The following is a 27319-nucleotide window of genomic DNA, read 5'->3' as shown; positions in this document are numbered from 1 at the left end:
TATTTCATGCACCGACCAGGGAAGAGCTGCCGCGCGCGCCAAGAGACGGTCGAGAGGGACTCCGATATCGTGGGCCAGGGGTCGGGATCGTCGAGCACTCGGCCGAGGCTGTCGAAGGTCGGACGATACGAGGGGCGGGGGAGGTTGGCCGATGTAGCGAGTCGGCGGCCGGTGAGGAGGTGTACGATATACTACCTAGCCTAGGAGACGGGGGAGAATCTACAGTGGCCAGGAGCCGGTCCAGTAACGGTTAGATTCCGGGATGTCGTATCGTAGATGGTTGGGGGCAGAGTCGGAGGAGTGGGTGGCAGAGTGAGGAGGAGCAGCGGCTAGAGGTGAATCCCAACCTCTAGCTAAAGCCTTCCTCGTCGCGAGGTTCCGGCCTGGAGACCAGCAGCACGCGATGCCGGCGCAGGAAAAAGGCCAGGCTCACACCCACAGCAGCACGCAGGAGATGGACTGTCGATGGGGTCGGGAGAGGGTGGAGGGAGGACTGGGCATGTCTGGTAGCAGCTAGACCTCGGCTGCGGAACCTACCTCCCTGCTGCACGTGCGATGGCCTAGGGGAGGTCTCAATCCGGCACGCCGTTCTTGCTTCTTGGAGTGCTGCGATTGCCTAGATGGGATTGACGGGCTGGATTCGCATGGAGATTGGGCCAGATGGGGCTCAAAATTCCATGTAGCACACACACCAGACCCAGCACTGAGCTGGCACAGAACCCCAACCCACCAGGCCAACCCGGCCCAGTGAGGCCAATTCAGGACGCTGCGGGGCGCCGGTCTTGGCTGAGGGGAGGGGGCAGCGCAGGCGGGACGACTCACTGCTGCGGGCAGAAATAAAATAGACAGCCAGCACAGGGCGGCTGCGTACTAGCTGAGCAGCAATGACATCTAATTGATGGATCAAGGTGAGTACCACCTCATCGGGGAACAGCAGGGCCACCCGAGCAACCACAGCAGTCAGGATGGTAGGGACGAATACTGCTCAGTGCCCAATCGTAAATCCGGGTGGCGAGTGGAGACCAGCATGCCAGCGTGCGTGGTCAGGGCGTTACCGCAGAAGCATTCGGCGGGTTCCGGCTGCAGCCCGCTGGCCAGGGCTTAAGCAGCGGCGTGGACAATGGTGAAGCCGGCGGCACCCTGCGGACCCTGGCCGGTGTCCATCGAACCATGCAGGCCTGGACCCGTTGCGAGAGCACGAGGCGGGATAAGCAGCACTGAAGTGAGCCAATGCCGGGGACGCCTTCCCCCGTGACTAGGCCAAACCCGCTCTGAGCCGATGGAGGGCGACCTCGGTCACCCACCATGCGCCAACACTCTTGCTGTGTGTCCAAGGTGAAGGCGTCAAGCGTAGGTATATAAGCGCCATAGCCTGCACGCCCGTCTGTCTGGCTGTCTGGCTCTCCATCCATCTTCTGTCTACATCGCCCAAACACTGCTGCACTCCCCCGCACACCCCCATCCATCGCAGCTCGCCGTCCCCTACTGCATGCTGCCGGGTTATCAAATCCCACCCTACCGCCTCTCTAGCCAAAGCCTCCACCAGCACACAGGCTCATCCAGCCACCTGACCAACTCGGACGCAGTATTCTTACCGCCAGTCGTACCAGTCACGTCGTAGAAAGCATAGACAAACTTTCTTGAGAGTCGTGCTCTTTCACGACTGCACCTCCAGCACCTTTCCTGTCGCCTCCTTTGCATACCCACAAGCACAATCCAGCCCCCTTCCGCCATGCCTACACTTTCCTCGGCCCGCTACGGCAAGGACAATGTCCGTGTCTGCAAGGTTCACAGGGACGCCGAGACGGGTAGGCAAGATGTCAGTGAGATGACCGTGTGCTGTCTGCTCGAGGGGGATATTGAGACATCGTAAGCAAGCAAAGCAAGCGCAAATGCCATCCAGACAGCACAGGTCAGCTGACAGACAAGCAGATACACCAAGGCCGACAACAGCGTCGTTGTGGCCACCGACTCCATCAAGAACACCATCTACATCAAGGCCAAGGAGACCCCAGTTAACCCCCCGGAGCTGTACGCTAGCACCCTGGGTCAGCACTTTATCGACAAGTACAGCCACATACACACGGCCCACGTCAAGGTCGTCGTACACCGCTGGACCCGCATGACCATCGATGGCCAGCCGCACCCCCACTCCTTCTTCCGCGACGGCCAGGAGACCCGCACCGTCGAGGCCACGGTCCGCCGCGGCGCCGGCATCGCCGTCCGCAGCGGCATAGTCGGCCTGACGGTGCTCAAGAGCACCGGCTCCGCCTTCCACGGCTTCATCCGCGACGAGTTCACCACCCTGGGCGAGACCTGGGACCGCATCCTGTCCACCGACGTCGACTGCGGCTGGACGTGGAAGGCCATGCCCGACCTGGCCGCCGTCGGCGCCGCCGCGGCCCAGTTCGACAAGGCCTGGGAGGACGCGAGGGCCATCACCATGAAGACCTTTGCCAACGACGCGAGCGCCTCGGTACAAAACACCATGTACAAGATGTGCGAGCTGATCCTCGAGGCCGCACCGGGGGCCGAGAAGGCCGACTACTCGCTCCCTAACAAGCACTACTTTGAGATTGGTGAGTGTCTGGCTTGTTCGCCCTCCTCCCCACAAACCTGTTGGTTGTTGCCTGTTGGTTGTTTTCTGACCCCGCATCTCCTCCATCTGCAGACCTCAGCTGGCACCAGGGATTGGCAAACACCGGCAAGGACGCCGAGGTTTACGCTCCCCAGTCAGGACCGAATGGTCTTATCAAGTGTGAGGTTTCTCGCTGAAAAGCAAGGCGAGGACCATTCAGAGCTAGATGTGGCACGTTGTCTCGTTACGCGAGACTTTACACGGCTGGATATATCAAGGTACATTGTTGCACAGACTGAGGTGCAGGGTTCGATAGACTGACATCAGCTATGAATTTATAATCCCGAATACATGTTTTGCAAGCTATTCCCATTGCACGCCATATAACGCCGTCTCAACAATGCCTGACCTCGGTAGATATGGCAGATCATACCCGAGCAGTTGCTTTTGGTTGGGACTTGACAACGCTGGAAGACTCAGTTAACGCTGTTCACAAGTAAATTTTTACACATTGTGATGGCACCATATCCTCTATGTTACACGAGCTCCGCCTTGCACAGAGCTTTGGTCTTGAAAACGGGGCACAACAAAGCGATGAAGACTAGACTCGACCCTTTCAAGGGCACGCACTTTGTCGCCGTAGCTGACGTCGACTTGCGCCGCCATGGCACCGTTTCTTGCTGGTCCGCATGACTCCATTCTCCAAACCCCCGCCTTCATATCCTCGACTTGTCCGCCTCCCTCACGGCCTGGACTATGCTCTCCCACCCCGGGGACCCCACCGGCTTATCCCCGAACCGTATCAAATTCTCGCGGTACGGGTGCGCGTCGCCCTCAAAGGCCTTTAGCCTCGCCAGCCTCTTCTGGCGCAGGCGGTTCTTGGGCAGCATGCCGCTGACGGCCTTTCGCAGGACCTCGGCGCCGCCGAGCTTGTCCATCAGCACGTCCATGGTGAGGGCGCGCAGGGAGCCCGGGCGCGTGTTGTGCCTGTAGTAGGTCTTGCGGTACTTCTTCATGCCCGTCGTGTAGAGGGCCGCGCAGTTGGTCACGACCACGTAGTCGCCGCAGTCGGTCGACGGGTCCCAGATGGGCTTGTGCTTGCCCATCAGGATGGTGGCGATGCGCGACGCCAGCCGCCCGAGCGACGGCGGAGTGGCCGCCTCGGGCGCGGCGGCGCTCTTGGCAGTCGAAAGGGCCGCGTGCGGCGCCGACGCCGACACGTGGTGCCACACGCGCGAGTAGGCCAGCCGCGTCTGTCCGAGAGAGACACGGTGAGCTAGGGGGAGCGGCAATCGACGGGTTCGGCACGTGGAGTGTGTCGATGACTTACCAGCCCAATGGTTTGTGACATTCTGGCGGCTTTCTCGTTTCTCCCCTCCTCTTGTCCCCGCGGATTGTCTGTCGATTGCGCTCCCAGTGGTCGGGGTATCCGCCGCCTCCTCCTTCCTCCCTTTAGACAGCCGGACAGACTCGGCTGTATATCCGAAGTCCTGGGCTGAGAGTTGTGTGGGCAGATGCTATCCGCTTGGAAATGCCCGGTTATCTGTGATGCGAAAATCGAGCTCTCGCCGACAACGCTCGGTTATAGCAATAATATGTGGCATGGAGGCTGCCATGGTGGATGTATTCACTAAACGGGACGGTAAGATAGGCTGATAAGAACTGAAAGTTGACCATTTGCCCCACACCGCGGGCAAGCCCGCACTCAGCACCATCTCTAACCCAAGCCTAGCTCGAATGCACTGTAGGTCAACTGGAGGATACAGTCGGCGAGATCGGATGAATGAGGCCGTGTGCGGGTTGGTGGGGGTGCTCATGGGATGACGAAAAGCCCGACGTATGCAATCATTGAGGCGTGTATTTCAAAGCAATAGGCATTCTCTAGAACCGTGGCGGGACAGCCCCCAACACCTGACAAACAGGATATAAAAACCTCGAGGTCCTTCAGCACCCGACTGCAAACTGATCAGTCTAGATCCACAGATTTCGTCGACTCAAGGCATATCGATATCGCTATATTGTGCACCACTGTCGAATAACCAAAACCACTCGGTGATTCACTCCTATATCGCTCAACCCCTCTTATCCTCGTTTTTGTCACCCGCTCACCAACCAAGGCCCCTTCACCATGACTGTTAATCACTCATTCCAGGTGAGTGGCTCAATTGGATTGGCTTCCTTGCTCAGGCATCAGAGCCCTGGCGCCACGCTTTGAGGCTTCCATTGCAAGCACAGGGTTCCCATTTCAAAGGCTGAGACGAAAGGATGACCAACAGACGCTGTTCGCTGTGCCTATGAAATGTGACAGCTGCGTCAAGGATGTTTCAGAGGCGGTACACAAGCTTAGCGGCATCACCAAGGTAGAGGCTAGCCTGGCAGACCAGCTGGTCGTGATCGAAGGGACAGGTCCGTTCTCGACCAACCCCAGGGCACAGCCCCATCATGGCTGCTGTCATCCCTTCTCCCTAGTTGGCAGATGGTCTGGGCAGAGGCAGCTAAACAAGGGGCCGAGGGATAGCGCCACCATCGGCCATCGTGGACGCCATCCAGGCTACTGGCAGGGACGCCATCCTACGCGGGTCGGGATCGTCGGATAGTAAGTGTCAAGACCAGCCACCATCCGACTCCCTGCTATGAATATCTTCCTTTTTCGCCGCAGAGGCCGAAACGAGACTACTCACCAATCCGTCATGCCAAGGTGCCGCTGTCAGTATCCTCGAGACATACCAGCACCTGAACCTGAATGAAACGCCCGAGGAGAGACACAAGCGGGAGAGGGAGGTCAGGGGCTTGGCGCGGATGGTCCAGGTGTCCCCGGCGGTGACGCTGGTCGACCTGACAGTCCGAGGCGTCTCCCCGGGCCAGTATCGAGTGACTGTGCGCGAGTATGGCGACCTGAAGGACGGTGCACTATCCGCCGGGCCCATCTGGTCCGGGGCCGGGGCCGCCCCCGGGCCCTCGCCGGAGGGCCCTGCCAGCATACCCAGGGGTGTCCTCGGGGTGGTGCAGGTGGACAAGAGCGGCCGCGGCAGCGCCTACCTGGAGAGCGGGTTCCAGGTCTGGGAGGTCATTGGCCACGCCATGATGGTGTGCCCCCTGGATGAGACGACGGGCGAGAGGCCCAAGAATAACGCGGACACTGTGGTTGGTGTCATTGCCCGGAGCGCTGGCATGTGGGGTAACGACAAGGCCGTCTGCGCCTGCTCAGGCAAAACGATATGGGAGGAGCGGACGGACGAGGTGCAAAAGGGCATGTTCTAGCCGACGACGTCCCCCAGGGAGACGACCGCAAGGGCCACCTGATGTCCATCTGCCCGGTGGCTGACGTTCCTTGTGGGCGCGCGCGGCGCCTTGTCCCGGCTACGAGGGAGGGGATGCTCGGGCCACGAGTCATCCAAACACCCAAAAGGCGCAGGATAATAATAACACACAGACACACAAACAGAAAAAGAATGGCAAAGAAGAAATCCGCCATTCTGGCTATTTTGATGCTGATCCCTCTACAGACAAGAAACAACCCGCTCTGTCCCACCATTCGCAGACCGGAAGGCAAGCGGCAGTGACGGACAGCAAGGGACTTGAGACGAAGTCCCTGTCCACACCTGCCTGCTGGCTGGGGCGGCGGCGGCGGGGTGGAGATGGGTCAATGCTTGGGTAGCAGCGCGCGCCAGCATGATGGGCGAGCCAAGGGGGGGACCCAGTCGGGAAGGACGCTGATCGCGCATTGAGTTTGGTCTGAAGAGGCTACGACTTGGGTGCCGGCGTGGTAAGATCTACGATAGGAGGAGGGCAGGGGTGTGGGGGAGAAGGATCGAGTCCGGGAATAAGATTAAGGGAGCCGAAAGAAAGAGAGAAAAAAAAAGGAAGAATATCGTAAAGGCGAAAGACAGCTCTGGATCGCCTCGAGCCCATCCGGACATGGGCCCTGGATCGAAGGAGCCGCACACGGGCATGGGCAAGGATGGAAGAATCTCGGTTGGAGAGCCAAGGCTGAAGCAAAACGATGGCCCATTGGTTTTTACCAGTTTCTTCTTTGCTCCATTCTTTCTTTTTTCCCCGATGCAGCTTGTTTTGTGTGCTTTTGCCGCTGTTTGTCAGTGGTGTTTTGGAACTTGGGTTTCCTGGGTGACAAAGTTGTACGGCTGATATTTTTGTTCCTTTTTTCTTTCTTTCCTTTTTTACTCTTCTCTTTCTCCTTTCCTACTAGTCCTCGCTTAAACAGTAACCTTATTCTTATCGAGCAGCCCCTGATTGACCCCCCCTCGGTTGCTCCAGGACATGAAAATTGGTGCGTACTGTTACGGGCTGAGGGCCCGTGTTGTAGCTCCGGCTATGCCGGAGCCACACCGCCACACCTGGGCGGCGATGCCGCGGAAACCCCAACATGGCGGCGCCCCCGCAGCGACCCACCAGGAGACTGACTGGGTTTTCTCCCTCGTGAGGAAACCCGGCCAAAGGCCTCTTTTCTCTTTCCTATTCTTCGTGATAATATAGATTCCTTTCGGCTGCACCTGAGCGTAGGCTGTCGGCGCAAGCCCTTTACACGTACCAACATCTCTGGATCGAGGCGTGCTAAGGGGTAAATTTCCCGATGACGAGAACCTGTCAATGGCCTTTCTCATCCGCTCGAGGTTCACTAGCCTCGGGTGAGAGGGCAGGCGCACGGTGTCCATTGCCGTGGCCCGTCTTGTCTCCTAAAAACAGGCTTGACAACTTGGCAAGTTTCGGAATCGTCCGCCACAGCACAACGCACCTCATACCCCACTTGCCGAGCCGGAGGAGTTACCCAAATCCAGGTATGCTTACTTTGCCGCGCCGGCAGAAATGTTCCATTCGAATCCCTCCCGTGCACAGCAAATGAAGCGCGAGGGTTCTGGACAAGCAGGCACACTAATAGAACATCGGAGCTATTTATCCGGCTACTGTAGGGGTGTGCCCTCTTTCGACTGGTCGTCACGCAGCAGAAAAAGAAGGTATGCTAGTCTGTTCGCTCGTTGGTTGGGCTCGGCACGTGTTTAGGTCGCGTCCAGGTCAGGCACAAGACAGACGGCTGATCGGGGGGTGGTGCGGAGTGCATACATGCATATGTGCACTTTTCACGCCCAACCAATCCTGCCAGACCAACGGGCTGCTTTAGCGACGATTGCCTCCGGCACCACCTCCCGTCCCTGTCACATCGCGCTGATTGCCCCGAGCCATGTGGCAGCGAGACTGGTCACCGCCGCACGCACAGCTGGCCGGCGCTTCGGATTTCAGCACCCAGCACGCCCAAGGTGGTGGGTACCAGGCTGGTACTGTAGTGCTGCACCTCCATGTTCGCCACGGCGGCCACTACCTGCCTGCCACCCTTGCCACCTTGGCACTTTGCACATCACCACTGCCGCACCGCCAGCCTGTCCACGATCGTGACGTAGCACTGAGGGCGTTAAGCTATCTGATCCCAACACAGGACGAAGCGCCCGGGGAGGACTCCGTCTGTGATTGAATGGTCGCAAGCCATCTCAGATACGGAGGCGTTGTAAACGATTTCACCAGCGAATCCCGACGAATCCAGGTAAAGATCTGAGAAATCGACCCACCATGTGCCCACCCGTTAGCTGAGTTGGGCGCAGACGGCGCCAGGGCTGGCTGACACAAACGTCTTTCGCGCGATTTTCGGCGCGGCGAACATGCTTGGCTGGACGATATCGACTTATGAACGTCTCAGCCCTGGCCCCCGGACGCGCAAAGCGCGCACGGCGTGACAACCTAATGAATGCGTAGTCAAGCGGAGGCAAGGCGTCGTCACCAATATCACATGCACGCCTGGGATCTTGATACAAGGCTTTACAGAGTAAACTAAAGCTTGCTCTGGTCCTCGTCCCTTGCAGGTGGTCGTGACAGACTGAAATGGTGTCCTTCGCGGGAACGTCACTGCAGTGCCGCACGTAAAGTAGCCCTGCAGGCCTAACATCACAGCACACTTTTTTTTCTTATTCTTTTATTTTAATTTTAATTTTTTTTTAGGTGGATATTCTCCTCTTTCGAGCATCCTATGCCCTGTAGTTCCCAAGCCCGGCTGTGTCTTTCCGGTACCCGAATGTGCCATCAACCCATGCCGGATGCGCTCCTCAGCATCGTTCGCTAGCCTCTTCGCATGCGGAAAAGGGGAAAGAAAAAGGAAAGATGGGATTCTTGCCAGCTCCGTGGATGGGATTTCAAGTTGTTCGGACCAGGGGATGAGGTGACACTGGCGGGCCTTGCACGACTAAAGCAAGCAACAATATCCCCATCGGGCTTGCTTAGCGTGCCCAGCTCGTCGATAAAGTCCACCTCAGTGGCTGCTTGATCCATTGCGGTCGAGTCTGGCCGGGCAGACGGCGGACCGCACCCTGAAGTGCGGGTTTGCACGTCCTTTGCTCCTGGCTGCTAGCCGCCCTTTGGAACGCCTCATGTAGGAGATGGGGCGCCGCCGGCCAATGAGACCCCGGTCTTGAATCTTGGAACGCTTGGTGGTTTTGGGAGATAGGGGTCCGGTTCGCATAAGTTCCAAGATGCCTGGCGGCGCACCCATCCCGCATTGACTGGGGTAGAAACGTTGTGATTTCTGGCGCGGCTACGTTGCGGGCTGCGGGCTTGCTGCCAGGGCCTCCCCCATCGCCCTCACTCCCAACGGGGATAAGGTATTCAGTATTGTCGTCAACTTGCCCACGGGAAGCAATGTCGGGCAACAAAGCCATTCGCCTCGACGACCCACCCCCACGATATGGAGGAGCCACCAAAAATACATACACACATCCCCATTGATGTCTCGACGACTTACTGTCTGTGGAGGCGGGTGCCTGGGATGCGCCCGACTTGATAATCAGACTTCATGTCTGCTCCTCGCTTACTTGCTACGACGAGGCTTGTCGAGGGCATAAACGTACTCACCGAAGCGAGGCGCAGCAGGTGGGCGAATCCCACACCGTGTTTGTGCTCGCACTGCGGGAGAGCGACAGGGGCGGGGGGCCGCACGAGTCGTCGCTGTTTGCCCTTGATGTGCGCGTCCGCCACCGCTGAGCCATGGAGGGCCCAGCTCCAGTCTCAATAGTCGTGACTGTGCGTGGCTTGCTGGCTGACTGGTCTCGCTCGCCTTGCAACCCAGGCATGACCACATATTCATCCTCCCCACAACCTTGTGCCTAAAAACAATGCCAAGCATTTTAGGTCCCGTTCCACGAATGGGTGCTAATAACCCGGGAGTGTTCAGGGACGGTGCGGGCTTCACATGAGCCCAAGTCGCTTCGCGTGCCGTGTGTCTTTTGGCCTGGGTGAGGCCCAGGCCCTATCATGGCTCTAGCCGCCGGGACGAGAGGGCGGGAGGCTGGGTGATGTGATTCAATGTGTGCGGTCGGTATTGGATGGCTGCCGACTGCAAGCGCTGGGAGCGAGCAAGGGATCACGTCTGGCCGCCGGCCGGCCGAATAAACCAAGTTTGTGCGCGCAACAGCCACTAGCCAGCCCGGCCGCGACTTTGACTGCTGCCCGCCAGTCTGTGCCCCCTGTCGGCCCTCGCGGCATCGCTGAGGTGGAGGGGGGGTTTGGAACGTTCGACCCCCGGAGCAGCGCCCGGGCCAGGTGGTTCGATAAAGAATAGGCAAACGTGCGACTTTAGGCCCCTTGAACGGTTGACAGCCAGCCATAAGGCCCCAGATTATCCGCATGTCTTCCGGAGAAACATCGACCGAGAGACAGATATAGTGCTCGCGGTACATGCCCGCTTCCACACTCGCATAGGGCGAGGAGGCAACACTTCGTGTGTTTTTCCCTGTGGGATACCCCACCTGGTAGGTATCATCTCCTGGTAGGCGTCACCGGGGGACGTTGGCAGATGCGGTGGGCCACCAGCTATGTATCAGTCGGCCCTCCTGTCCATACACACCTACAAGGGATTCACAGGGCTAAGCAGTCGATCTCCCTCTGGGCACGGAAGGGGGACGGATATTCCGACGCTGCACTTCATGTCCATGTACCTGGGGATCGACCTGGAGGCGTCGCTCCCTCGGGGATGGCCGTCGTCGAGGCCGTCGAGGCCGTCGAGGCCAAGGCGAGATGGCAACGCCGGTTGCTACACTCCGCACATCGGGCCTGGCGTAGCAGCCCAGTCGGCCTCCCCCCCTGAAAGCCTGACGCAGACGCTCAAGCCACAGCGGCGCCGTTGGAAACACCAGCCCTGCCCCCCTCCCCTGACCACAATGGTCGTGGTTGGTCTTCCGGTCTTTTTTCGGGGCAAGGACTGGGGCTCCACTGGACCCAGCTGCACGCCCTCCTGAAATCCGTGGACAGCAGGGGAGCGGGCGCACGTTTGTGGCCGTCATGGGCCTTGCTCGCCCACAACACACAGCTCTTTGGTCCAGCCGCTAAGCCCCACCGTCGTCGCCAGAAACGAGGGAGACCCAGGGTGCTGGCATTGATGCGTCTCCGTATCTACGTCGTAGATTGTTTCCGCCCGGCACTCGACGTCTGTATGTTCCATTCATGCCCTTTTCGATCTTCCCTATGCGTCTTTCCCTCCTTCTTTTCCCCGCTGCCGGTAGACGCTAGGTTGCCACACTCGTCTTCCGTATCATCCCGCCAACAGCAACATCGTCGAAGTGAGAGTCGACGTGACGGGCAGTCAGAGACGGACAGACAGACGCAAGCGTCAGGAAGCGAGATCGCATGTTGCTCGCTTACTACCGGTCCTCCAGCCGACACTAAACCTACATCTAATACCGTGCCCGCGAGCGAGGCCTAAAACCCAATATCACCCACGCCACCAACGGCAATAATCCTATTCCTTCTGGGCCACTACAGCCGTTGCGAGCAACTGCTTAGGTACAGGTACTACAAGGCGGCTATTTTTCGGGGACACACACGTACTGTACCTTACCGTGCTCGCATTCCGTTCCCTCGTCGCCTCCATTTTCTCGACTCTCCTCTTTTTTTCTTCTTCGCTCTCTTTGTCGTCTTCTTCCCTGCTCAACTAGAAAAGCGGTCTGGTACCCCCGAAGGCTCGAGGTGTGGTAGGTTGACCCTTTTGGTTTGATTCCCACTTTCATTTATCGCCCACTTGGCGTGCCTCTTTTGGTCACTGCTCGCATCTCATCACACAAGCACCTCGGCGCTTTCGTTGTCACCCCAAAAGGCTAACCGGCAAGCCGACCACACGCACACGCGCGCACACACAGACGCACATCAGGCCGAGATTAGTCTCCTTGCCGCCGCCCTAAATCTCTACCTTTCGATCGACCCAACGACCTCATCCGACCCCAGGGAGGCATGGCAAGCTGCTAGCCCGTCTTGACAGAAAAAAGACAAGCACCCGCGGCTCAGCTCTCTCTATCGAGCCACTCGCCTGCGACCACTCGCCCGCCAAGACCACACTAAATTTGCTGCATCCGCTGGCACTGGAACACTGCGGGGCCACACGATCGGGGACCAAGCGACGGACGAGGAGGGAGCAAAAAGAAAAAAAAAGCGGGGAGCCTCCCTGTCTCGGAACTGCGTGCTGCTCCACCACTAGCTCTGCTGGCTGGCCCGACCTTGGATTCTTATTAACCCAAAAATTCCCCAACCCACCCCCCTGGCCTGCCTGCTGCAAAGCCCGCACGCTGCTGCTGCACCACCATACCTCATCCACTTACACCCGCCGCTCCGAATCGTCCACCGCACAACCACGCTGGACACGACGAGCGAGGTGCGACGGACTGTGCCTTCACCTTGAGCAGGCCCCAAAAGCCTTCCTGACCAGACAGACTCCTGAAGAAATTGCCGGGCAATTGATTTGGCGACATGTCGCTCAAGCAGGTTCGTATCCGCGACCCCTCCTTCGCATGCTCATCGTCGCTATAACCGTCGCCGTCTGCGCTGCTAACCACGTTCGCCTCTCGCCACAGGAAATAGAAGCCTGGGTCACGGCCCTGGGCCGCTACGACAACAATGAGTTCGAGGACGCTCTGGGCGAGTTCGACAAGATCTCGGACACCTCCAAGATCCTTTTCAACATGGGCGTCATCCATGCCACGCTCGGCGAGCACGAGAAGGCCGTACGTCTTTTTCCCTCTTGCCCTCCCACCCTCCCATTCACTTGCCGCCCTGTTTGCTCGCTGCCCCAATTGGGGTCTCGAGCCTGGGCTTCAACCAACGCAGGTTTACTGACATGGCCTTGTTATTATTTAGGTCGAGTGCTACCAAAGAGCCATCAAGCTGGACCAGTACCTAGCAGTGGCTTATTTCCAGCAGGGTGTCTCCAACTTTCTGCTCGGTGACTTTGAGGAGGCCCTCGCAAACTTCAACGACACCCTGCTCTACCTCCGGGGCAACACCATGATTGACTATGCCCAGCTCGGACTTCTGTTCAAGCTGTACTCGTGCGAGGTGTTGTTTAACCGTGGCCTGTGCTATATCTATCTCCAACAGAAGGACGCCGGTCTGCAGGATCTGAACTACGCCGTCAAAGAGAAGGTGGTTGAGGACCACAACGTCATCGACGACGCCATCCGCGAGGAGGCAGAGGTAATTACTACACCAGGCGATTCTAACCTTGACGACCACGAAGGACCAGAGGGGCAGCTCGCTGACAGGATAACCCGCCAGGGCTACACGGTGTTTTCCATCCCCGTCGGTGTAGTGTACAGACCCAACGATGCCAAGGTGCGGAACTTGAAGACGAAGGATTACCTCGGTAAGGCGCGCCTGGTCGCTGCGTCGGACAGAGCCAACGCCTTCACTGGCTTTGCCGGCTCCGAGATCAAGAACGCCGGCAAGACCGACGTCAAGGACGACCGCCCGGCCGACAACATCTCCTTCGCGGCCACGAACCTAGTCAAGCCCGGCCTGCAGAGCCGCAGGCAACAATCCGAGCCGCCCAACGGCAGGAATAATGTCTTCCCTCCCACCCCGCCGCCCGAGAACGACAAGCCGACGACCATGAGCCGCGGAGCCTCCGTTCGCAACGGGCCCAAGCCGATGCCCGCCAAGCTCAACATCGATAAGGCGAGGCCCAACGACCGGTACGAGCGGACATCGTCCCCACAGGAGCAGCGCCGGCCACAGAGGGCCGCCTCGTCCGCCTCGGTCACGCCGTCGCGAGGCTACTCGCAGCGTGGCGACCCTCGGAGGAGACCGTCATCGCGAGAGGAAGAGGAGGGCTACCTGGACGACGTCTACGATACCTACGGCGCCGGAGGAGGTGGCGGCGGCGGCGGCGGCGGCGGCGTCCGCAGCAGTCGGTCGCAAAGACGGCCTCCGCCCCAGCAGCAGCGGTACATTGAAGAGGAGGAGGAGGGCAGCGATTTCGACGATGGGTCCTTTGACGAGGGAGACTTTGAGATGGTCTCTAACCGCAGGCCCGGCACCAACTCGGTTTCTGGCTCACAAAGGGGCCAGTCTCGCAGGCCCGACATCCGAAACATCAAGGTCAAGGTGCACTACACGGCCACGGACGACACGAGGATGATCTTGATCGGAGCTGCTTGCGAGTATGCCGGCTTCGTCGACCAAGTCCGCAACAAGTTCAAGATCCCCTCTCGCCGGGGTATCAAGATCAAGGTCCGCGACGACGATGGAAGCGGCGGTCAACCTGACATGATCACCATGGGTGATCAGGACGACCTGGATATGGCCATTATGAACGCCAAGTCCGCCGCCCGGAGAGAGAGGCAAGACAACGGAAAGATGGAGGTAAGAGTCAAACTGGGCCGTAACGGCTGTTGCTTCGTACCATGGTTATGGTAATTCCTGTCGCCTGTACACGCGCTGACCTTTTGTTTTTTCCCCCACAGGTTTGGATTCAGGATGCATGATAGAGTGGAGCGATGATTTTTCTTCTAGCCACAACGCGTCTCATATACCCCAGCATCCGAGTGCGTTTCTGAGCCACACGAAAGTTATGATGGGTTTCCCCACGTTTTTGTTTTTTCCTATGATAAAAGATTACACCAACCTGTACCGCTGAGCTGTCATCATTTCCATCTCACATACTCCTCTGGCACTCCGGACCGGGACATGGCTGAGAGCCTTGCCCTGGGTTAACTGCCTTCCCGAGCTGGTTGACTGCATTGCACCCTTCCACTTGTTCTCTCTATCGAGTCGGACCGACCGCGTTGTTCCTCGTTCCTTTTCGTCTTCGGGGTTTCTGATCTCCTGTCTTGAGTGTTTTTTCTCATCCTACACATCACTTTACCCCACGGCCATCTTCTCTACTTGACCAGCATATATCCCTTGGATAGGGCGGAGAATAGGCGAACTGCGCGAGCACTCAACCGACTTGTTTCTCTTTTTGTATTCGAGTCACATACCATCTCCTCGCATCTAATCTTTTTTTTCCTTTTTTTCTTTTTTTTCGGTTGTCTTGGCTGGCTCTAAAGATTTCTGTTACCGTATTTTGTGTTTTCATTTCTCTCTTTTTCCACATTTTCTCTTCCCTCTCCTTCACTCGAAGGGCTGCTTTTGGGGGCCTGGTTGCCGACAGGAAGCTCCTGGGCCAACAGCAGTCGCTCATCGATCGCTTTAGTCAATAACTTTTTAGTCCCGAGGTCGACGTGTACCCGTGCGAGCTTAGCAGCACGGCAGGGAGTTCTCGTTAGGATGATGGAGATGTCTATGTTTGGGTCGAGCAGCATTTAGCCACTTTGTTGTCATCTCAAGTCACAGCGTACATGCGTTGCTTGTAGGAGAGACAAGAAAAATTTGGAGTGTTTCAGTACAGATGATCTTGTGACGCATGATGCTTTCGCCGGCTTTCCGCATTAGGGCACCTTGCTGGCAGCTCCGAGTGAAGAAGTGTCTATGATCCCGTGCTTGGGATGCCTTGTATCACCATAGGGGTGGTCTTGACTGGTACCTGCTCCCGTCAGGGGATCATCAAGTTTGTCTGAACTCGAATAGGCCGTCAACCCCTCCTATATCAGGGGAAGACCTAATGTAGTGCCGTGGGGATTTGATCCACGAGACCGTTTTGATGATGCGCTCATCTTGTTGTCGTTTTTGTGGGCTTGAAAGGCGGGCATGAGCCCCGGGGCAGCAGAGGCGGAAGGGGAGGAAGGGGGCCAAGAAACGGGTTCAAGTGAAAAGGAGAGCATAAAGAAACCGGCAACAAGCAGCTTACTGCTGCCAGATGCCGATGTCAGATTTCGGACTATCAGATCATGCCGAGATCGGCTAGCTTTCAGACAACAACGACAAACTTTCTTGTTGTAGACCGCCTGATCACGCCCACTCTCGTGGCTGGTATCTATCTATATTGGGACGTAAACAAAAAAAAAAGGCAATACGCCTAACGACTACATTCGGATCCGCCTCATTTCGCCAAGCGTGTAATACTTTCTCATGTTTGCCGCCCCGAGTGTCTCGACCTCCTGGTCCATGTGCTTCCACAGGACGGTGCCCCACGAATCCAGTTTCTGCAGGAGCACGCTCATCTCCAGGTCCGCCTCGCGCGAGCGACACTTGTTGATGTACTCCTCTAGCTGATCCATACCTGGGGTTGGACGGTAGACGTGTCAGCGGTTTGGTGCGAATCTCTTGGTCACAGGTTAGTGGCAACTCCGTACCCTCGTGGATGTCGCGGTGCTGCTGGATCAGCTCGGACTGCTTCTGTGACAGCTTCTTGCCGCCGCCGCCGCCCTGGGCGTGGCGGAACTCGGCCATTTTCGGCGCGAGAATGGGATACAGATAGATCTCCTCGATGTTGTGGTGCATCGTTAGGCTACGGACAAAGCCCATGCCGGTGTCGAGGAACTGCTTCAGAGTCAGGTTCTTGGGCCGCCGGCCGGAGCTGGCGGCGTCGTACAGGACATTCCAGCTTTGTTTGAAGTGGTCGTGCTTGATGGGGAGTGTGTGTGGGTGTGGATGAAGTCGACGACGTGTCAGCCCTCGTCGTTCTACTATAGGTAGGTAGGTTCCAGGTGCGCCCGGCCGCGGGCTGGGCGGCGACGGCGACTCACGTAATATGTCATCTCGTCGGCGAGCCGATTGAACTCTCTGAACTCGGCAGGGGTCAGCGGGGGAAGCGCCGGCTCGGCCACCGCGCCGGCGTCGTCGGCGCCGTTGTCCGCAGCCGGCTTGGCTTCTGCCTCTTCGGCGGTGCTGGCTCCCGCGGCCGGCATGTCGACCGAGCTTTCCTGTTTCGGGGCTGAGGCTGAAACCTCGGGCATCTCGGACTGTGCGGCCATACTGGATGTGATGGTGCGCGCAACCGTGGGAATGGACTGAGCGGCCAGCGGCTTTGGCACAGGGTGCAGGATGCGCGATGCCAACAGCGACGACCGTCTGGATAGGTGGGGTTGGATGATACAGGGAGATATTGCCCGTCGCCTGAAAACACTCCTCATCGGTGTCTCCTTTGCAAGTCGGGCGCCCCGAGCTGTGTTTTATCACGAGCAAAGTCCTGAAAAGAGCCCGGGCTGTCCCGCCGTATTTATTCCTTCTTTGGCGGTTGGCCCCCCTTCCCAGGGATCACTCTTTGGCAACCTCTGCTCTTTGCCTGCCCTGTCCCACACTCGGGCTTTCGCAAACCACATACCGAAAACAAGCGGAGCTGCAGCGCCCAGACCGGCTGGTGTGGGTGTTAGTAGCCGCTGGATTGACTCGATGCCGCTGGCGCTGGACAAAAGGGGCGGCCGCGCGCTGAGAGAATTGGGTCAGGCTGACACAGTGCGTGCATTTTACGGGCTGGGCTGGACGTTTCGCCGCCTCACAGTACCACATGGCGGCAAATGCTGTAAAAACGGGGTTGCGCACTGTGTATAGGAATCAATTGACCTCTCCGTTCCCGCGCGCCAACAAAGGTCGCGACTTCCTAAATGGGCCAACAAAAATATTCCATCAACGTTCATCGAGGTGCAGTGTTCTGTCCTATCCGGGCTCTCATCCGCCTTCTCTGTGGGCTGACATGCCCCGGAGTGAAACTTGGTGCGCCGAATCGAGTCGCCTCACATAACCCGGGAGCGACGAGAGGCGATTGAGCTCGGTTTGGACACACTCAAACGCGCGCACCTCGGCCGTCTTCGTCTACCATGATTTCCTGGAGTATTGCCTCGTGTACATGACCAAAACAATTACCGGGACAGGACACCGAACAGCACGACATGGCCATCGTCACCTTCACCCTGAGTGAGGACGGCGTGATCGCGCTGCAGAATGCCTTGGCCTGCATACTGAAGTTTTGCGATGACGTCTGTCTCGACGCCAGCAAGGACAAGGTCTGCAACATCTGATGAACTCCATTGGCCCCCGCCAAGTCGCCTGCTTGCTGACGTGCGAGATCTCTGCGCATTTCCGCCCCGTATCAGTTTGTCCTGACGGGCCTGAACTTGACCAAATCGGCCCATATATCTTTCTCCTTTGCGCTAGCCCGATTCTTCTCCCGTTACTCGTTCCAAGGGAGCGAACAATACAGAGAGCGCTTCCACTGCAGTATCTACATCAAGGTGCGCCGTTAAAATCTGGTCCAATGCCCTGGGCCCGCTCTACTTCGGAATCTAATCTTGCTAGCAGGCTCTGCTGGCTGTCTTTCGGGCCCGAGTAGGCGGGGAGCCCGGCCGTGACAGAGAGAGGGAGGCGGCCATCGAGCGGTGCGATGTCGCCATTGACGACGGGCCGGGGAAGAAGAGCCGGTTCATCGCCCAGATAGTGTGCAGAAATGGCATCACGGCCACGCACAGCCTCCCGTTTGAGGTCAAAGCCCCGACCCGGGTCAGGTTCGACCCCGATGAGGTTGTGAACCACTGGACTATCGAGTCCCGCACCCTGCGCCAGCTCATGGAGCATTTTGGTCCAGGCATTGATCTGCTCGACATTAACACCGAGGGCGAGAATGTCGTGAACTTTGCGTGCTACACCGAGAAGGACTTTAAGCTGTCTAGCGATGCTAGTATGTTGGGAACCCTGCCATAGGCCTCCCCTGGCGTTATGTCGATCCATGTCTCGTCCGGTGCTGACACGCAAGGCTCAAGCAATCCTCAAAAAGCCGCTGCACACATCCATAGCTGTTGAGATGGACGAGTTTGATGATATAGCCATCGAGGCGAAGCTTCACACCATCATTCCGGTCAAGGACTTCAGGGCCATTCTCCAACACGCCACCATCACTAGCGCCACCCTCTCTGCCCGGTACTCTAACCCGGCGCGCCCGATGAAGCTACACTACAGCGCCGACGGCATCCTATGCGAGTTCATCCTCATGACGGTCGGCGAGAGGGGACAGGGTGTACAAAAGTCGCGGAGAGGGCAAAGCGCAGCGAAGGCGGCAAAGCCCGCCCTCGATGCTGGCTCAAGCCGCGCCGGTTCAGTTGCCCGGGCGCGGTCACAGCGGACGCAAGAGTCGGCCGCTCCGGCGGCTGTGCCTCTGGTGGCGAAGGCCTCGCAGCCCCCTCGGCCCTCGGCCTTCGACATGCGGCCGCCTCCGCTCCCGCCGCCGTCAACGATGCGGTCCGAGGCCATGTTTGTTGCCCAGGATGACGACCAGCAATGGGAGCCCGTGAACGAGGACGCAGGCGAAGACGACGACGACAACGGTCCCCTTGGCTGGGACGCTACTAACGATCCCGTGAGTCTCGTCTCCCCTACAAGTTTGAGTCTGGCTCTGAGCTGACATGACCTCGATATAGGGCCCGCCGACCATGCGGATTAGCGAGCATCTCGGCCGTACTGCCTCTTTCGAGGCGCGGAGCGAAGCACCGCAGAACGATGGGCTTCCCTCGGAAGTTGAGCCTACGCAGCGACTTTCGGATGTAAGTCACTTGGCCCCAGGCCGCCAGATTGGCCAGTGTCAATACTAACAGTCGATGCAGGTCCGTCGGTTCGGGCTCTTTTCCTGAAGCCGGTGTCAATACGTGCGGAAACTGTGTACACATCTCCCATGGTGAAAAATAACCTGTCTCCTCGCTTTTGGTGCTTGATCTACCTTGTATCTGGCCATATTTCCGAGGAACTGCCGCGCCTGCCACTGTACACTCCTCTATGACGGAGATGGAATCATAATCGCGATAGGTAGTTTCTTCAGCTTGATGTCATCTCGCTCTGAGAAGCTTGCTATCTATGGAATAGACTGTCCTATCATTACCCAGCTTGTGGCACAGCCTGCGGCGATTGCTGTGATGCAGGATCCCGGGGGAATGTATTTGGAAGATGCGATGACGCTCCACTGTTCAGTCTGTGACGCAGGCTTCTGCATCTGGGGGCCGCAGTTGCCATGTTCACCCCAACCCCATGCGACGACAGCGTCATTGTCCTCGGTCACGGCGACAACGTGCTCGCTGCCCACGGCCATTCGTGAAATTGGGGGAAGGCTGGGCGGTGGAAGCTGGCCGTGGTCATTCTTTCCCCAAGCGAGGATGCTCCCATTCGCTTGCAGGACATAGACACCACCCCAGCTGGCCTGGACGTCCCTCCAATCCTTCACCGACGACGGAGCCGACGCCTTCAGGCCCCACTTGTCCGAGCCCAGCACGAGAATCTCACCCGTTGATCGTTCGCCGACGAGGACCGTGAAGTCCTTGCCGCACGCGGCCTTGGCCACTACGAAGCCCACCCCTTCTATCCTGCGGGGCTCCGTGACGGCGGCGCCCTCGGGCGCCCCCAGCTGGCCCTTCCTGCCCTGCCCCCAGCCCCACGCCTCGCCGTTGTCGAGCACCGCGACGGCGTGGCCCATGCAGGCGGCCAGGTCCACCACCTCGGTGCCGGCCGGCGGGAATCCCGGGATCAGGTCCGGGGCGGGCGCCCGCACGATCAGGGGCCCCTGGCCGAGCTCGCCCTTGCCACCGCACCCGAAGCTGTAAACGCGGTTCCGCCGGCCCTGCTCGTCGGCGCCGACGACCACGGACGCCTCCCACAGCGCCGCGACCAGGCGCCCCGGGGCCGTCGTCGCCTGTCCCTGCTGCTGCTCGCTACCTGCGCATCCCCGCGCGGTTCCGGGCAGATGGACCCTGTGGAGGACCGGGGGTCGGGCACGGGCGGCGGGCAGGTCGGGTGACGCGAGCCCGCACGCACCCGTGTTCAGGTCCCCGGCGGCGTACAGGTCTCCGGACCGCGTGAGCAGCAGCGAGTGGTTCCCGCCTGCGGCGAAGGCGGCGACTGGCGGCAGCTGGGCCGGCTCCACCGCCACCACCCCGTCGCCGCCGCCGCCGAGGAGCGCCGGCTTGGGCACCGACACATCCTCCCGGTGGCCGATCCCCAGCTGGCCGGAGCCGTTGGAGCCGATTGCGAAGATGGTCTCCATGGCTGAGGTTTAGGAAGACTACACCTTGGTCAGAGAAGAGTGAGGCGAGGGGGACTTTTGCCTGAGCGAAAGGGTGGTCCTCACGTCCTCTGGCAGATGTAGGTGGAGTTTGGCAGGGAAAGTGGGTTAAGAACGCGCGCTTACATAACACGTAGGGCCCGCTTGGAGCTTCTTTCCCAGCCGACGCGGATACAAAAAGTCCCACTTCCTGACGACCATAAAAATTTGCTTCTCCCGACAGCCTTTCCAACCTTCCTCTTCCCTTCCCTCAGCAATCCCATTCTTTTTCACCTGCCCACACCTCCAATCAACCCGAGCGGTACTCTCTGCAACGTCTGCGGGCTCGATTGAGAAGTCTGGTCGGCGCCTCGAAGATGTGCTGAGGGCCTTCTTGGCCAGTTGGTTGTGACTTGTTTGGCCCTTCCGCTCCCAGCGATTCGCGACGGCGATTCCCCGACCAGCATGGCTTCCTCCAACCAAGGTTCGCACCCTGTGCCTGGCATGGAGGACTTTGTTGTCGGCATCATCGGCCTTGGTGATATGGGCAAGATGTACGCCAAGAGGCTCAGCGCCGCTGGCTGGAGGTAGGGTCTTGGCTCGTTCTCAATGCTTCGTTTACTGCCGAGTCAGCTTTATCGCGGCCGCGGGCGAGAGTCGCGCTGTATCGCTGCTCCTGGTAAGTTCTTTGGAGCCTTTTCTTTTTTGTCTTGCACTCACCCCATCTCCCTTCCGCTATGATGACTTGAGTGCATTTGGCTAGAGCATCGTCCGAGACTTGCCGGATCAGCCTTTCTGGCCCCGGCGTGGTCGACGACTTTCCATGATGAATATTCTCAGCTACCTTACTTTACCTTGTCTGAGCAAACACCTACTGTTACCTTTCTTGTTGAGATACCCTGACTTTCTGGGCTTTGGACTAACCCAGCTTGCCCAGATCTACAGATTGCACTTCAAGCATAGCCGGCAGCGCCTAAGAGCTTGCTCGGCGTTTGTCCACTGCTTTTGTCAGTACTAACTAGTGATAATGAATAATAGAGTCCTAGCCTGTGATAGGGAAGACAAATTTGACAGCCTGCGGGAAGAATTCTCGGGACAAGTATGCTGCTTTCCATATTTTGTGCGCGTTCCGCCCGTGTTTTGGTCCTCGATGGTCTTGTGTCGTTTGAAGTGAGATGAGCCTGTGCTGAGACTGTGCCTGCGTTACGTCGAACGTTGCCGCCCACGAAGAATGTTGAAGTCCTACGCAATGGGCATCTGGTCTCACGAGCGAGCGACTACATTGTCTACAGCGTGGAGGCGGCATCCATTGGCCGCGTTGTAGCCGAGTACGGCCCCTGTACGAACCTGCCCCGCCTGTTTCTGCTTTTTGCCTCCCCGTCTCGAGGTCCCAAGATTCGACTTCTCACAAAGCAATGCTACAGCCACCAAGCAGAAAGCCATAGTTGGGGGACAGACGTCGTGCAAGGACCCAGAAGTCCGGGCTTTCGAGGAGCACCTTCCTAGCGACGTTGAAATCGTCTTGTGCCACTCCCTTCACGGTCCGAGCGTAGACCCCAAGGGCCAGCCTCTGGTAAGTCCACACAAGATGGCCATGATGGGAACATGTGCGAGAGAGGGAGCGTTGTGGGATGTCTATTCACGTCACTCGGGTAGCTGGAGATGCCTGCCCGCACCCGTTGCTGATGGTACACGCGGACTAGGTCTTGATCCCCCACCGGGCAAGCGATGCCTCCTTCGCAAAGGTGGAGGCGTTGCTCCGATGCCTGGGCTCCAAGCACGTGGTGCTCTCGGCGCGGGAGCACGACCGCATCACGGCCGACACGCAGGCCGTGACGCACGCGGCCTTCCTGTCCATGGGCAAGGCCTGGCACGCGACGGCGCAGTTCCCGTGGGAGGGCGGCCGGTACGTGGGCGGGATCGAGAACGCAAAGATCAACCTGATGCTGCGCATCTACGCGCAAAAGTGGCACGTCTACGCCGGGCTCGCCATCCTCAACCCCGAGGCGCGCGCGCAGATCGACCAGTACGCCCGCTCGGCCACGGAGCTGTACAAGCTCATGCTCGCGGGCCGCGCCGCCGAGCTGCGCGCCCGCGTCCTCGCCGCCCGCGACCGCGTCTTTGGCCGCGACGACAGCCCCAAGTGGGGCGCCCGGCCGCTGCTCCGGGACGGCCTGCTGGACCGCTTCAGCCTCGGGGCCGCCACCGGCGCCAGCGAGTCGCAGCAGCAACAGCAGCAGCTGCCCAACAACCACCTCAGCCTGCTGGCCATGGTCGACTGCTGGAGCGCGCTGGGCATCGTGCCGTACGACCACATGATCTGCTCGACGCCGCTGTTCCGGCTGTGGCTGGGCGTGGCGGAGCACCTCTTCCGCAGCCCGGCCCGGCTGGACGAGGCCCTGCGCATCGCCGTCGAGGACAGCACCTTCCGCGCCGACGACCTCGAGTTCACCTTTGCCGCCAGGGGTTGGGCCGAGTGCGTCAGCCTCGGCCACTTCGACACGTGGCGCGAGCGCTTCGTCGTCACCCAGCGCTTCTTTGAGCCCCGCTTCGCCGACGCCACCAAGCTCGGCAACGAGATGATCAAGGCCGTTCTCGAGACGAGCGAGTGATGCGGGAGAAGGACCTGGACTTGGGCAGAGGGACAGGGGAGGTACCGGTAGTATTGTGACATTGGTGTTTGTTCGAATATCCATCCCACTGGTCCCATTGCAGTTGGTCTTATTTCAGACCACCTGGGCGCTATTCGTTGGCAACAGTTGCGAAGAAATGGGGTTCGTAGACGGTAGTAAAGCCACGGTAGTGCAGAAACCGGTCAGCTTGTTGGTAGGAAAACGATAGTTAACCAAGAGGGATCAAAAAGAAAATCCACCCCCGTGCAGTGTTCTCACCCCAATGCCTTTCTCTCCACCCCTGCAATAGAGTAGAGCCTGAGCGAATGGCAGACGATGTCTGCTTGTTGGCAAGCGCAGGACGGCCATTTATAGGAGCGGGCCGACCATTGTCAACAGGGAGGGGAAGGGAGGTCCTTGCCAATACCCTTGGCCCTGTCGTATTTCTCGCCATCTCTCGGATGCTAGTGCTCCCTCTTTCCCGGACCGCTATGTGGCTGCATAAGCTCCTGCAGCTTTTGGCCTTCGGGAGACTTTATCTTGATCACGTACCCGCTTCCCTCCGGTCTCGATGAAGGAAGAGTCAGGTGACACGTAACTGGCGATGTCGTGCGCATGTTGGCGCATGTAGGCGAGGCAGCTCCGCCGCCTCGTCACTGGTCCCCTTTTCGATCAAGGAGGCGAAGACGCGAGCCTCTTCAGAACCCTCGTGAAGTTTGAGCCCGACGCAGGCCAACGCGCTCCTCTGTGGCTACATGGTGGATGGCGTAGAATGGGTACCCCGGGGCAGGAGTGGTTGGGTATTTAGCGCTGGGATGGAGTTGCTGGTGGAAAGCGCTGAGCACTTCGGTCGACGTTGCCTCTTTGGTCTCTTGCGTCGAGAGCTTCATGCGGAAGAGCGGGCAGGAGAGTAGGATTTATTGTGATTATCAGCTCGCGGGGGCCAGAACGCAGGGGAAGAGCGGAGCTGGTGTTGATTTGATAACAAGGAGAATGGCGAAGCTCGTCAGTTATAAATAAACCACAAAACCGACGACTGAGATGACTCCCTTGGTCATACGCGAGGGACCAGCCAGCAAATGAAGCATAACAAGGAGCTAGGCAAGCACTCGATTTTGGCAACGAGGGATTGGGGTGTGGGCCAGGGTTGAACTTCTGACTGTTATGTATCCAATACCCAACCACGTTACCTACCAGCGGCACTTACGTGTTTGCAAGAGGGTGGCCTCTAGCCTAGTTCATCGCAACATAAGATTCTTCATCCCCCTCTTCGAACTTCTGTTCCTCGCCGAGCGTGTCCGGGTCCATGTCCAAGTCGTTTCTGGCCATCTCGGCGTCTACGGCCACGAGTTCCATCTCTTCATCTTCGTCGCCATCACTATCCCCTGCTCCCCCGGTAAGGAAGGCGACTCTGTCGGAAAATACGCCCCCCTCGGCGTCGCCATCCCCTTTCGGTCGGATAACGTGCAGACGGTACGCAAAGACGATCCCGGGTGCCGTCTGATACGACCGGTTGCTCGCGTCCTCTCTGGCCCCGGACAGCTCCCCTCTCAGCCCTAGCGGAGCCCTACCTGCCGGCACCGAGCTGGACCCGGCCGCCGACCCTGACGCCTTGAAGTGTTTTTCGTCTGTGACGGTGAACGAGTCCACCGCCACGCGGAGCCCGGTGATGACGTACACCCATCGCTTCCCGAACCGCCCGCTGTCCATGTGCCGTTTGACCTCGTCCAGGCGTGTGATGGCGCGCAGCGTCTCGGGCGCGAAGACGCCGTCGAGAGTGCGTACTTCGTGGTCGACAGCGCTGAAGCTTTTGTTTCGCGACCACGACATGTCTGTTTTGCCGCTGCCCGAGGCCAGCTCGAGGAATTTGGCCAGCAGCTCGAAGCCGAAGGATCGCTTCTTATCGGCGGAAAAGACGCGGCCCCTTTCGACGAGCGACTTGGCCTCTGGGATGGCAATGGTTGGGTGCTCCGATTGGGGCCCGAGGGAGGCGAGCGTTTCGGTCGGCCGTCTGGGATCGGGAATCAGCCGTCCAAGGGCGATGGCGCCGTCGGGAAGGAAGGTGAAATCGGGGGGCAGGAACTGTCAGACATGAGGTTAGCCGGTGCGAAGTTCTGTCCATCGGCCCCTTGAGCCCTCCCTGAGCCATGAGATACTTGATGGCAGAGCTGGCGATCGAGCCTTGCCGCGCTTGCGACGATAGATGGCCGCAGCGCTGTGCTCTGGTTTAAGGGGATAAATCGAGAGTTGAGAGCCACACCCAGGTCTTGCTCGACATCTCGCCGTTGCTTGCGGTATATGTATCTAGTCGCTGGCGGTATTCTCCCCGCAGAAGACCACGACAGTCAAGTCTGATGTCCCGCCTTGAGGTCCCAGCCCACGGACTGATGCGAGTGTGCCACCAACTGCAGGTTCGGCCACACCACCCAATCACAACCAGGCACATCAGGCATCCATGGGCCAGCGGCTGATTTGCCAAGAGGTAACCAAGTAGCCACGTTCGCTGTGCCGCCAGTACATCCTTCAGGCTTGCCCTCGCGGACGACCGTGGTCGCGGACCGAGACTCTTGGACCTTAATGTGGGCTATATAACATGGCTGATAAATACCAAGAGATTTCGATTTATATGCACAAAGCTGGTATAAAGCCATTTACTGTTTGCTAAAACGCCCTCCGCGAGAAGGGCCGTTTCGTGAAGTATCCTGCAGCAAGGAGTTCACCGAGGTGCTAGCTGGTGAGGTGACTCCTGATGTCCGTTTTCTTCGCCTGCACCAGCGGCCGTCTGGGAAACAACCGTTCCACCTCCGACTGCGTGGTGACGAACACACAATACCTCACCGAATCGTCGGACTCATTCTTCCAGAAAACTGGCAGCTTCACGGCACGGAGTCATGGATAGGCTCTCGGCTCGGGCGCTAGCCGGTAGAGAAGCGCCCCCATCCCTTTGGTAGTCCAGAGCCGTTCCAACACCTGGCTGCACGGCAGCTTCACCAGTGAGGGGAGCACCATGGCGTATGCGAGCATCACTGCGCTAACGCCCGCCATGGCCGCCGTGGCGATAGACGAGCCCGCCTTGCAGATTCCCGGGTAGGGGCTATCGAACTCGGCGAGGAGGGAATCGGGTGGGTCGCCGTACGTGCCCAAAACCCAGGTGTCCCGCGAGGGAGTTACTGCATTGGACAAAAGGGGTGCTCCATGCTTGTCGGTTGCGTAAACGGCAACGACCGAGCCATGGCAGGCCGAGAAGCTTTCGTCATCTGTATCCGAATTTCCGGCGCTGGCGAGAAAAATGATGTTCTCTTTGCGCTCTTTCTCGATAGTCTCGATAGCCTCGCCGATCCCGCCCTCGTCTTTGCGGGATATGCCGAACGAAGTCAATATAATGTCGGCTTTACAGGCTTGACCTGCCCAGTGGATAGCCTGTGCCTCCGCTTCCATCAGTGATTTGGACAGGTACACAGCCCTCTAGATGATGCACAATCTGGACAGTGGTTTACCGTTGGGTAACGCGACCAACGTAATCAAACAGTTAACACGAAACAGAGGGGCTGTTTCACTCACCTTTCGAATGTTTTCTTGGCTGGCCCTAAGATCTTTGCTGTTTCTGGCGACCCGCGCAACAAAAATCTCCGCGCCGGGTGCGCACTCCATGACGATCCTCGCCATCAAGGTACCGTGGCCGAAAGTGTCCGTTATGGTCGACGCTCCGGGGTCAACGTAGTCTACATGGCCTTTGACAGCATTCATACGGCTTGGTTTCTCGTCGAATATGGGTAGATCCATGTTCAGTCCCGTGTCCAGGATCGCAACTCGAACGGGGGTCGTGACGCGTTGTGCTCTTCGCTTCCGCTCCACAGATACGCCGATCTTCTTGATGTCCTCGAGCCACATTTTAGGCATGATCGCGCC

The 27319-nt window shown here is 58.6% G+C and overlaps 15 protein-coding genes across 16 annotated transcripts; 8 read left to right on the top strand and 7 right to left on the bottom strand.

Moving 5' to 3' along the window:
• Positions 1 to 6: 6 nt before the first annotated feature.
• Positions 7 to 1221, top strand: GGTG_01083 (hypothetical protein; the record flags this gene model as incomplete). The annotated part of the gene is made up of 4 exons (XM_009218842.1): positions 7 to 181; positions 354 to 506; positions 909 to 998; positions 1061 to 1221. 4 exons carry the CDS (start codon positions 7 to 9, stop codon positions 1219 to 1221), a joined length of 579 nt encoding a protein of 192 aa, XP_009217106.1.
• A 44-nt stretch (positions 1222 to 1265) lies between these two features.
• GGTG_01082 (uricase) lies at positions 1266 to 3016 on the top strand. The gene is made up of 3 exons (XM_009218841.1): positions 1266 to 1869; positions 1933 to 2579; positions 2672 to 3016. Exons 1-3 carry the CDS (start codon positions 1733 to 1735, stop codon positions 2773 to 2775), a joined length of 888 nt encoding a protein of 295 aa, XP_009217105.1. The 5' UTR covers positions 1266 to 1732; the 3' UTR covers positions 2776 to 3016.
• A 15-nt stretch (positions 3017 to 3031) lies between these two features.
• On the bottom strand, positions 3032 to 4147 carry GGTG_01081 (50S ribosomal protein L13). Its single transcript, XM_009218840.1, has 2 exons — positions 3909 to 4147; positions 3032 to 3831 (listed from the first exon to the last, which is right to left on the bottom strand). Exons 1-2 carry the CDS (start codon positions 3927 to 3929, stop codon positions 3295 to 3297), a joined length of 558 nt encoding a protein of 185 aa, XP_009217104.1. The 5' UTR covers positions 3930 to 4147; the 3' UTR covers positions 3032 to 3294.
• A 184-nt stretch (positions 4148 to 4331) lies between these two features.
• Positions 4332 to 6853, top strand: GGTG_01080 (superoxide dismutase copper chaperone Lys7). Its single transcript, XM_009218839.1, has 4 exons — positions 4332 to 4730; positions 4855 to 4984; positions 5097 to 5174; positions 5277 to 6853. The coding sequence occupies exons 1-4, from the start codon at positions 4707 to 4709 to the stop codon at positions 5837 to 5839; spliced, it is 795 nt and encodes a 264-aa protein (XP_009217103.1). The 5' UTR covers positions 4332 to 4706; the 3' UTR covers positions 5840 to 6853.
• GGTG_01079 (hypothetical protein) lies at positions 6207 to 7133 on the bottom strand (the record flags this gene model as incomplete). Its single annotated transcript, XM_009218838.1, has 2 exons — positions 6207 to 7051; positions 7128 to 7133. The coding sequence occupies 2 exons, from the start codon at positions 7131 to 7133 to the stop codon at positions 6812 to 6814; spliced, it is 246 nt and encodes an 81-aa protein (XP_009217102.1). The 3' UTR covers positions 6207 to 6811.
• A 642-nt stretch (positions 7134 to 7775) lies between these two features.
• GGTG_01078 (hypothetical protein) lies at positions 7776 to 8063 on the top strand (the record flags this gene model as incomplete). Its single annotated transcript, XM_009218837.1, has 1 exon — positions 7776 to 8063. One exon carries the CDS (start codon positions 7776 to 7778, stop codon positions 8061 to 8063), a length of 288 nt encoding a protein of 95 aa, XP_009217101.1.
• Positions 8064 to 8491: 428 nt separating this feature from the next.
• On the bottom strand, positions 8492 to 9708 carry GGTG_01077 (hypothetical protein; the record flags this gene model as incomplete). Its single annotated transcript, XM_009218836.1, has 3 exons — positions 8492 to 9260; positions 9381 to 9427; positions 9491 to 9708. 3 exons carry the CDS (start codon positions 9706 to 9708, stop codon positions 8860 to 8862), a joined length of 666 nt encoding a protein of 221 aa, XP_009217100.1. The 3' UTR covers positions 8492 to 8859.
• A 741-nt stretch (positions 9709 to 10449) lies between these two features.
• GGTG_01076 (hypothetical protein) lies at positions 10450 to 10872 on the top strand (the record flags this gene model as incomplete). Its single annotated transcript, XM_009218835.1, has 1 exon — positions 10450 to 10872. The coding sequence occupies one exon, from the start codon at positions 10450 to 10452 to the stop codon at positions 10870 to 10872; it is 423 nt and encodes a 140-aa protein (XP_009217099.1).
• Positions 10873 to 10893: 21 nt separating this feature from the next.
• On the top strand, positions 10894 to 15253 carry GGTG_01075 (NADPH oxidase regulator NoxR). Its single transcript, XM_009218834.1, has 6 exons — positions 10894 to 11604; positions 11770 to 12388; positions 12478 to 12627; positions 12761 to 13096; positions 13178 to 14263; positions 14365 to 15253. The coding sequence occupies exons 2-6, from the start codon at positions 12374 to 12376 to the stop codon at positions 14383 to 14385; spliced, it is 1608 nt and encodes a 535-aa protein (XP_009217098.1). The 5' UTR covers positions 10894 to 11604; positions 11770 to 12373; the 3' UTR covers positions 14386 to 15253.
• Positions 15254 to 15629: 376 nt separating this feature from the next.
• GGTG_01074 (hypothetical protein) lies at positions 15630 to 17171 on the bottom strand. The gene is made up of 3 exons (XM_009218833.1): positions 16528 to 17171; positions 16135 to 16405; positions 15630 to 16061 (listed from the first exon to the last, which is right to left on the bottom strand). The coding sequence occupies exons 1-3, from the start codon at positions 16912 to 16914 to the stop codon at positions 15865 to 15867; spliced, it is 855 nt and encodes a 284-aa protein (XP_009217097.1). The 5' UTR covers positions 16915 to 17171; the 3' UTR covers positions 15630 to 15864.
• A 223-nt stretch (positions 17172 to 17394) lies between these two features.
• Positions 17395 to 19694, top strand: GGTG_01073 (hypothetical protein). Its single transcript, XM_009218832.1, has 6 exons — positions 17395 to 17784; positions 17875 to 18012; positions 18080 to 18455; positions 18538 to 19130; positions 19192 to 19314; positions 19375 to 19694. Exons 1-6 carry the CDS (start codon positions 17671 to 17673, stop codon positions 19399 to 19401), a joined length of 1371 nt encoding a protein of 456 aa, XP_009217096.1. The 5' UTR covers positions 17395 to 17670; the 3' UTR covers positions 19402 to 19694.
• GGTG_01072 (alpha-tubulin suppressor protein Aats1) lies at positions 19448 to 20896 on the bottom strand. Its single transcript, XM_009218831.1, has one exon. The coding sequence runs from the start codon at positions 20799 to 20801 to the stop codon at positions 19620 to 19622; it is 1182 nt and encodes a 393-aa protein (XP_009217095.1). The 5' UTR covers positions 20802 to 20896; the 3' UTR covers positions 19448 to 19619.
• Positions 20897 to 21019: 123 nt separating this feature from the next.
• On the top strand, positions 21020 to 23724 carry GGTG_01071. 2 transcript variants are annotated; one of them, XM_009218829.1, is made up of 5 exons: positions 21020 to 21385; positions 21837 to 21897; positions 22029 to 22137; positions 22223 to 22371; positions 22502 to 23724. In XM_009218829.1, exons 1-5 carry the CDS (start codon positions 21264 to 21266, stop codon positions 23408 to 23410), a joined length of 1350 nt encoding a protein of 449 aa, XP_009217093.1. In that variant the 5' UTR covers positions 21020 to 21263; the 3' UTR covers positions 23411 to 23724. The 2 variants fall into 2 exon arrangements, with proteins under 2 accessions (XP_009217093.1, XP_009217094.1); XM_009218830.1 differs by having other exon boundaries at positions 21020 to 21477; positions 21736 to 21897.
• A 786-nt stretch (positions 23725 to 24510) lies between these two features.
• GGTG_01070 (hypothetical protein) lies at positions 24511 to 25764 on the bottom strand. The gene is made up of 2 exons (XM_009218828.1): positions 25671 to 25764; positions 24511 to 25492 (listed from the first exon to the last, which is right to left on the bottom strand). The coding sequence occupies exons 1-2, from the start codon at positions 25686 to 25688 to the stop codon at positions 24644 to 24646; spliced, it is 867 nt and encodes a 288-aa protein (XP_009217092.1). The 5' UTR covers positions 25689 to 25764; the 3' UTR covers positions 24511 to 24643.
• A 535-nt stretch (positions 25765 to 26299) lies between these two features.
• On the bottom strand, positions 26300 to 27310 carry GGTG_01069 (hypothetical protein; the record flags this gene model as incomplete). Its single annotated transcript, XM_009218827.1, has 2 exons — positions 26300 to 26830; positions 26972 to 27310. 2 exons carry the CDS (start codon positions 27308 to 27310, stop codon positions 26300 to 26302), a joined length of 870 nt encoding a protein of 289 aa, XP_009217091.1.
• Between the last annotated feature and the right edge of the window lie 9 nt (positions 27311 to 27319).

The sequence above is a fragment of the Gaeumannomyces tritici genome (assembly GCF_000145635.1).
Source record: "Gaeumannomyces tritici R3-111a-1 unplaced genomic scaffold supercont2.1, whole genome shotgun sequence".
NCBI lineage: Eukaryota > Fungi > Ascomycota > Sordariomycetes > Magnaporthales > Magnaporthaceae > Gaeumannomyces > Gaeumannomyces tritici.
This window is presented reverse-complemented; position numbering and strand designations above follow the sequence as displayed.

Bases quoted from the DNA above. Each gene is read 5' to 3' on its own strand.
- GGTG_01074 (XM_009218833.1), bottom strand. From the start codon at position 16,914: ATGAGGAGTGTTTTCAGGCGACGGGCAATATCTCCCTGTATCATCCAA. The intron at 16,406-16,527 runs GTGAGTCGCCGT...CTCCCCATCAAG, and splicing joins CCGACGAGATGACATATTAC to CACGACCACTTCAAACAAAG. The intron at 16,062-16,134 runs GTACGGAGTTGC...GTCCAACCCCAG, and splicing joins GCACCGCGACATCCACGAGG to GTATGGATCAGCTAGAGGAG.
- GGTG_01075 (XM_009218834.1), top strand. The intron at 12,628-12,760 runs GTACGTCTTTTT...GTTATTATTTAG, and splicing joins TCGGCGAGCACGAGAAGGCC to GTCGAGTGCTACCAAAGAGC. The intron at 14,264-14,364 runs GTAAGAGTCAAA...TTTCCCCCACAG, and splicing joins AAGACAACGGAAAGATGGAG to GTTTGGATTCAGGATGCATG.
- GGTG_01072 (XM_009218831.1), bottom strand. From the start codon at position 20,801: ATGGAGACCATCTTCGCAATCGGCTCCAACGGCTCCGGCCAGCTGGGG.
- GGTG_01080 (XM_009218839.1), top strand. From the start codon at position 4,707: ATGACTGTTAATCACTCATTCCAG. The intron at 4,985-5,096 runs GTCCGTTCTCGA...GCCGAGGGATAG, and splicing joins GGTCGTGATCGAAGGGACAG to CGCCACCATCGGCCATCGTG. The intron at 5,175-5,276 runs GTAAGTGTCAAG...CGTCATGCCAAG, and splicing joins CGGGTCGGGATCGTCGGATA to GTGCCGCTGTCAGTATCCTC.
- GGTG_01082 (XM_009218841.1), top strand. From the start codon at position 1,733: ATGCCTACACTTTCCTCGGCCCGCTACGGCAAGGACAATGTCCGTGTC. The intron at 1,870-1,932 runs GTAAGCAAGCAA...ACAGACAAGCAG, and splicing joins GAGGGGGATATTGAGACATC to ATACACCAAGGCCGACAACA. The intron at 2,580-2,671 runs GTGAGTGTCTGG...CTCCATCTGCAG, and splicing joins CAAGCACTACTTTGAGATTG to ACCTCAGCTGGCACCAGGGA.
- GGTG_01081 (XM_009218840.1), bottom strand. From the start codon at position 3,929: ATGTCACAAACCATTGGGCTG. The intron at 3,832-3,908 runs GTAAGTCATCGA...TCTCTCGGACAG, and splicing joins TGTCACAAACCATTGGGCTG to ACGCGGCTGGCCTACTCGCG.
- GGTG_01071 (XM_009218829.1), top strand. From the start codon at position 21,264: ATGGCTTCCTCCAACCAAGGTTCGCACCCTGTGCCTGGCATGGAGGAC. The intron at 21,386-21,836 runs GTAGGGTCTTGG...AATGAATAATAG, and splicing joins CTCAGCGCCGCTGGCTGGAG to AGTCCTAGCCTGTGATAGGG. The intron at 22,138-22,222 runs GTACGAACCTGC...GCAATGCTACAG, and splicing joins TGTAGCCGAGTACGGCCCCT to CCACCAAGCAGAAAGCCATA.
- GGTG_01073 (XM_009218832.1), top strand. From the start codon at position 17,671: ATGGCCATCGTCACCTTCACCCTGAGTGAGGACGGCGTGATCGCGCTG. The intron at 18,456-18,537 runs GTATGTTGGGAA...GCAAGGCTCAAG, and splicing joins TAAGCTGTCTAGCGATGCTA to CAATCCTCAAAAAGCCGCTG. The intron at 19,315-19,374 runs GTAAGTCACTTG...CAGTCGATGCAG, and splicing joins CTACGCAGCGACTTTCGGAT to GTCCGTCGGTTCGGGCTCTT.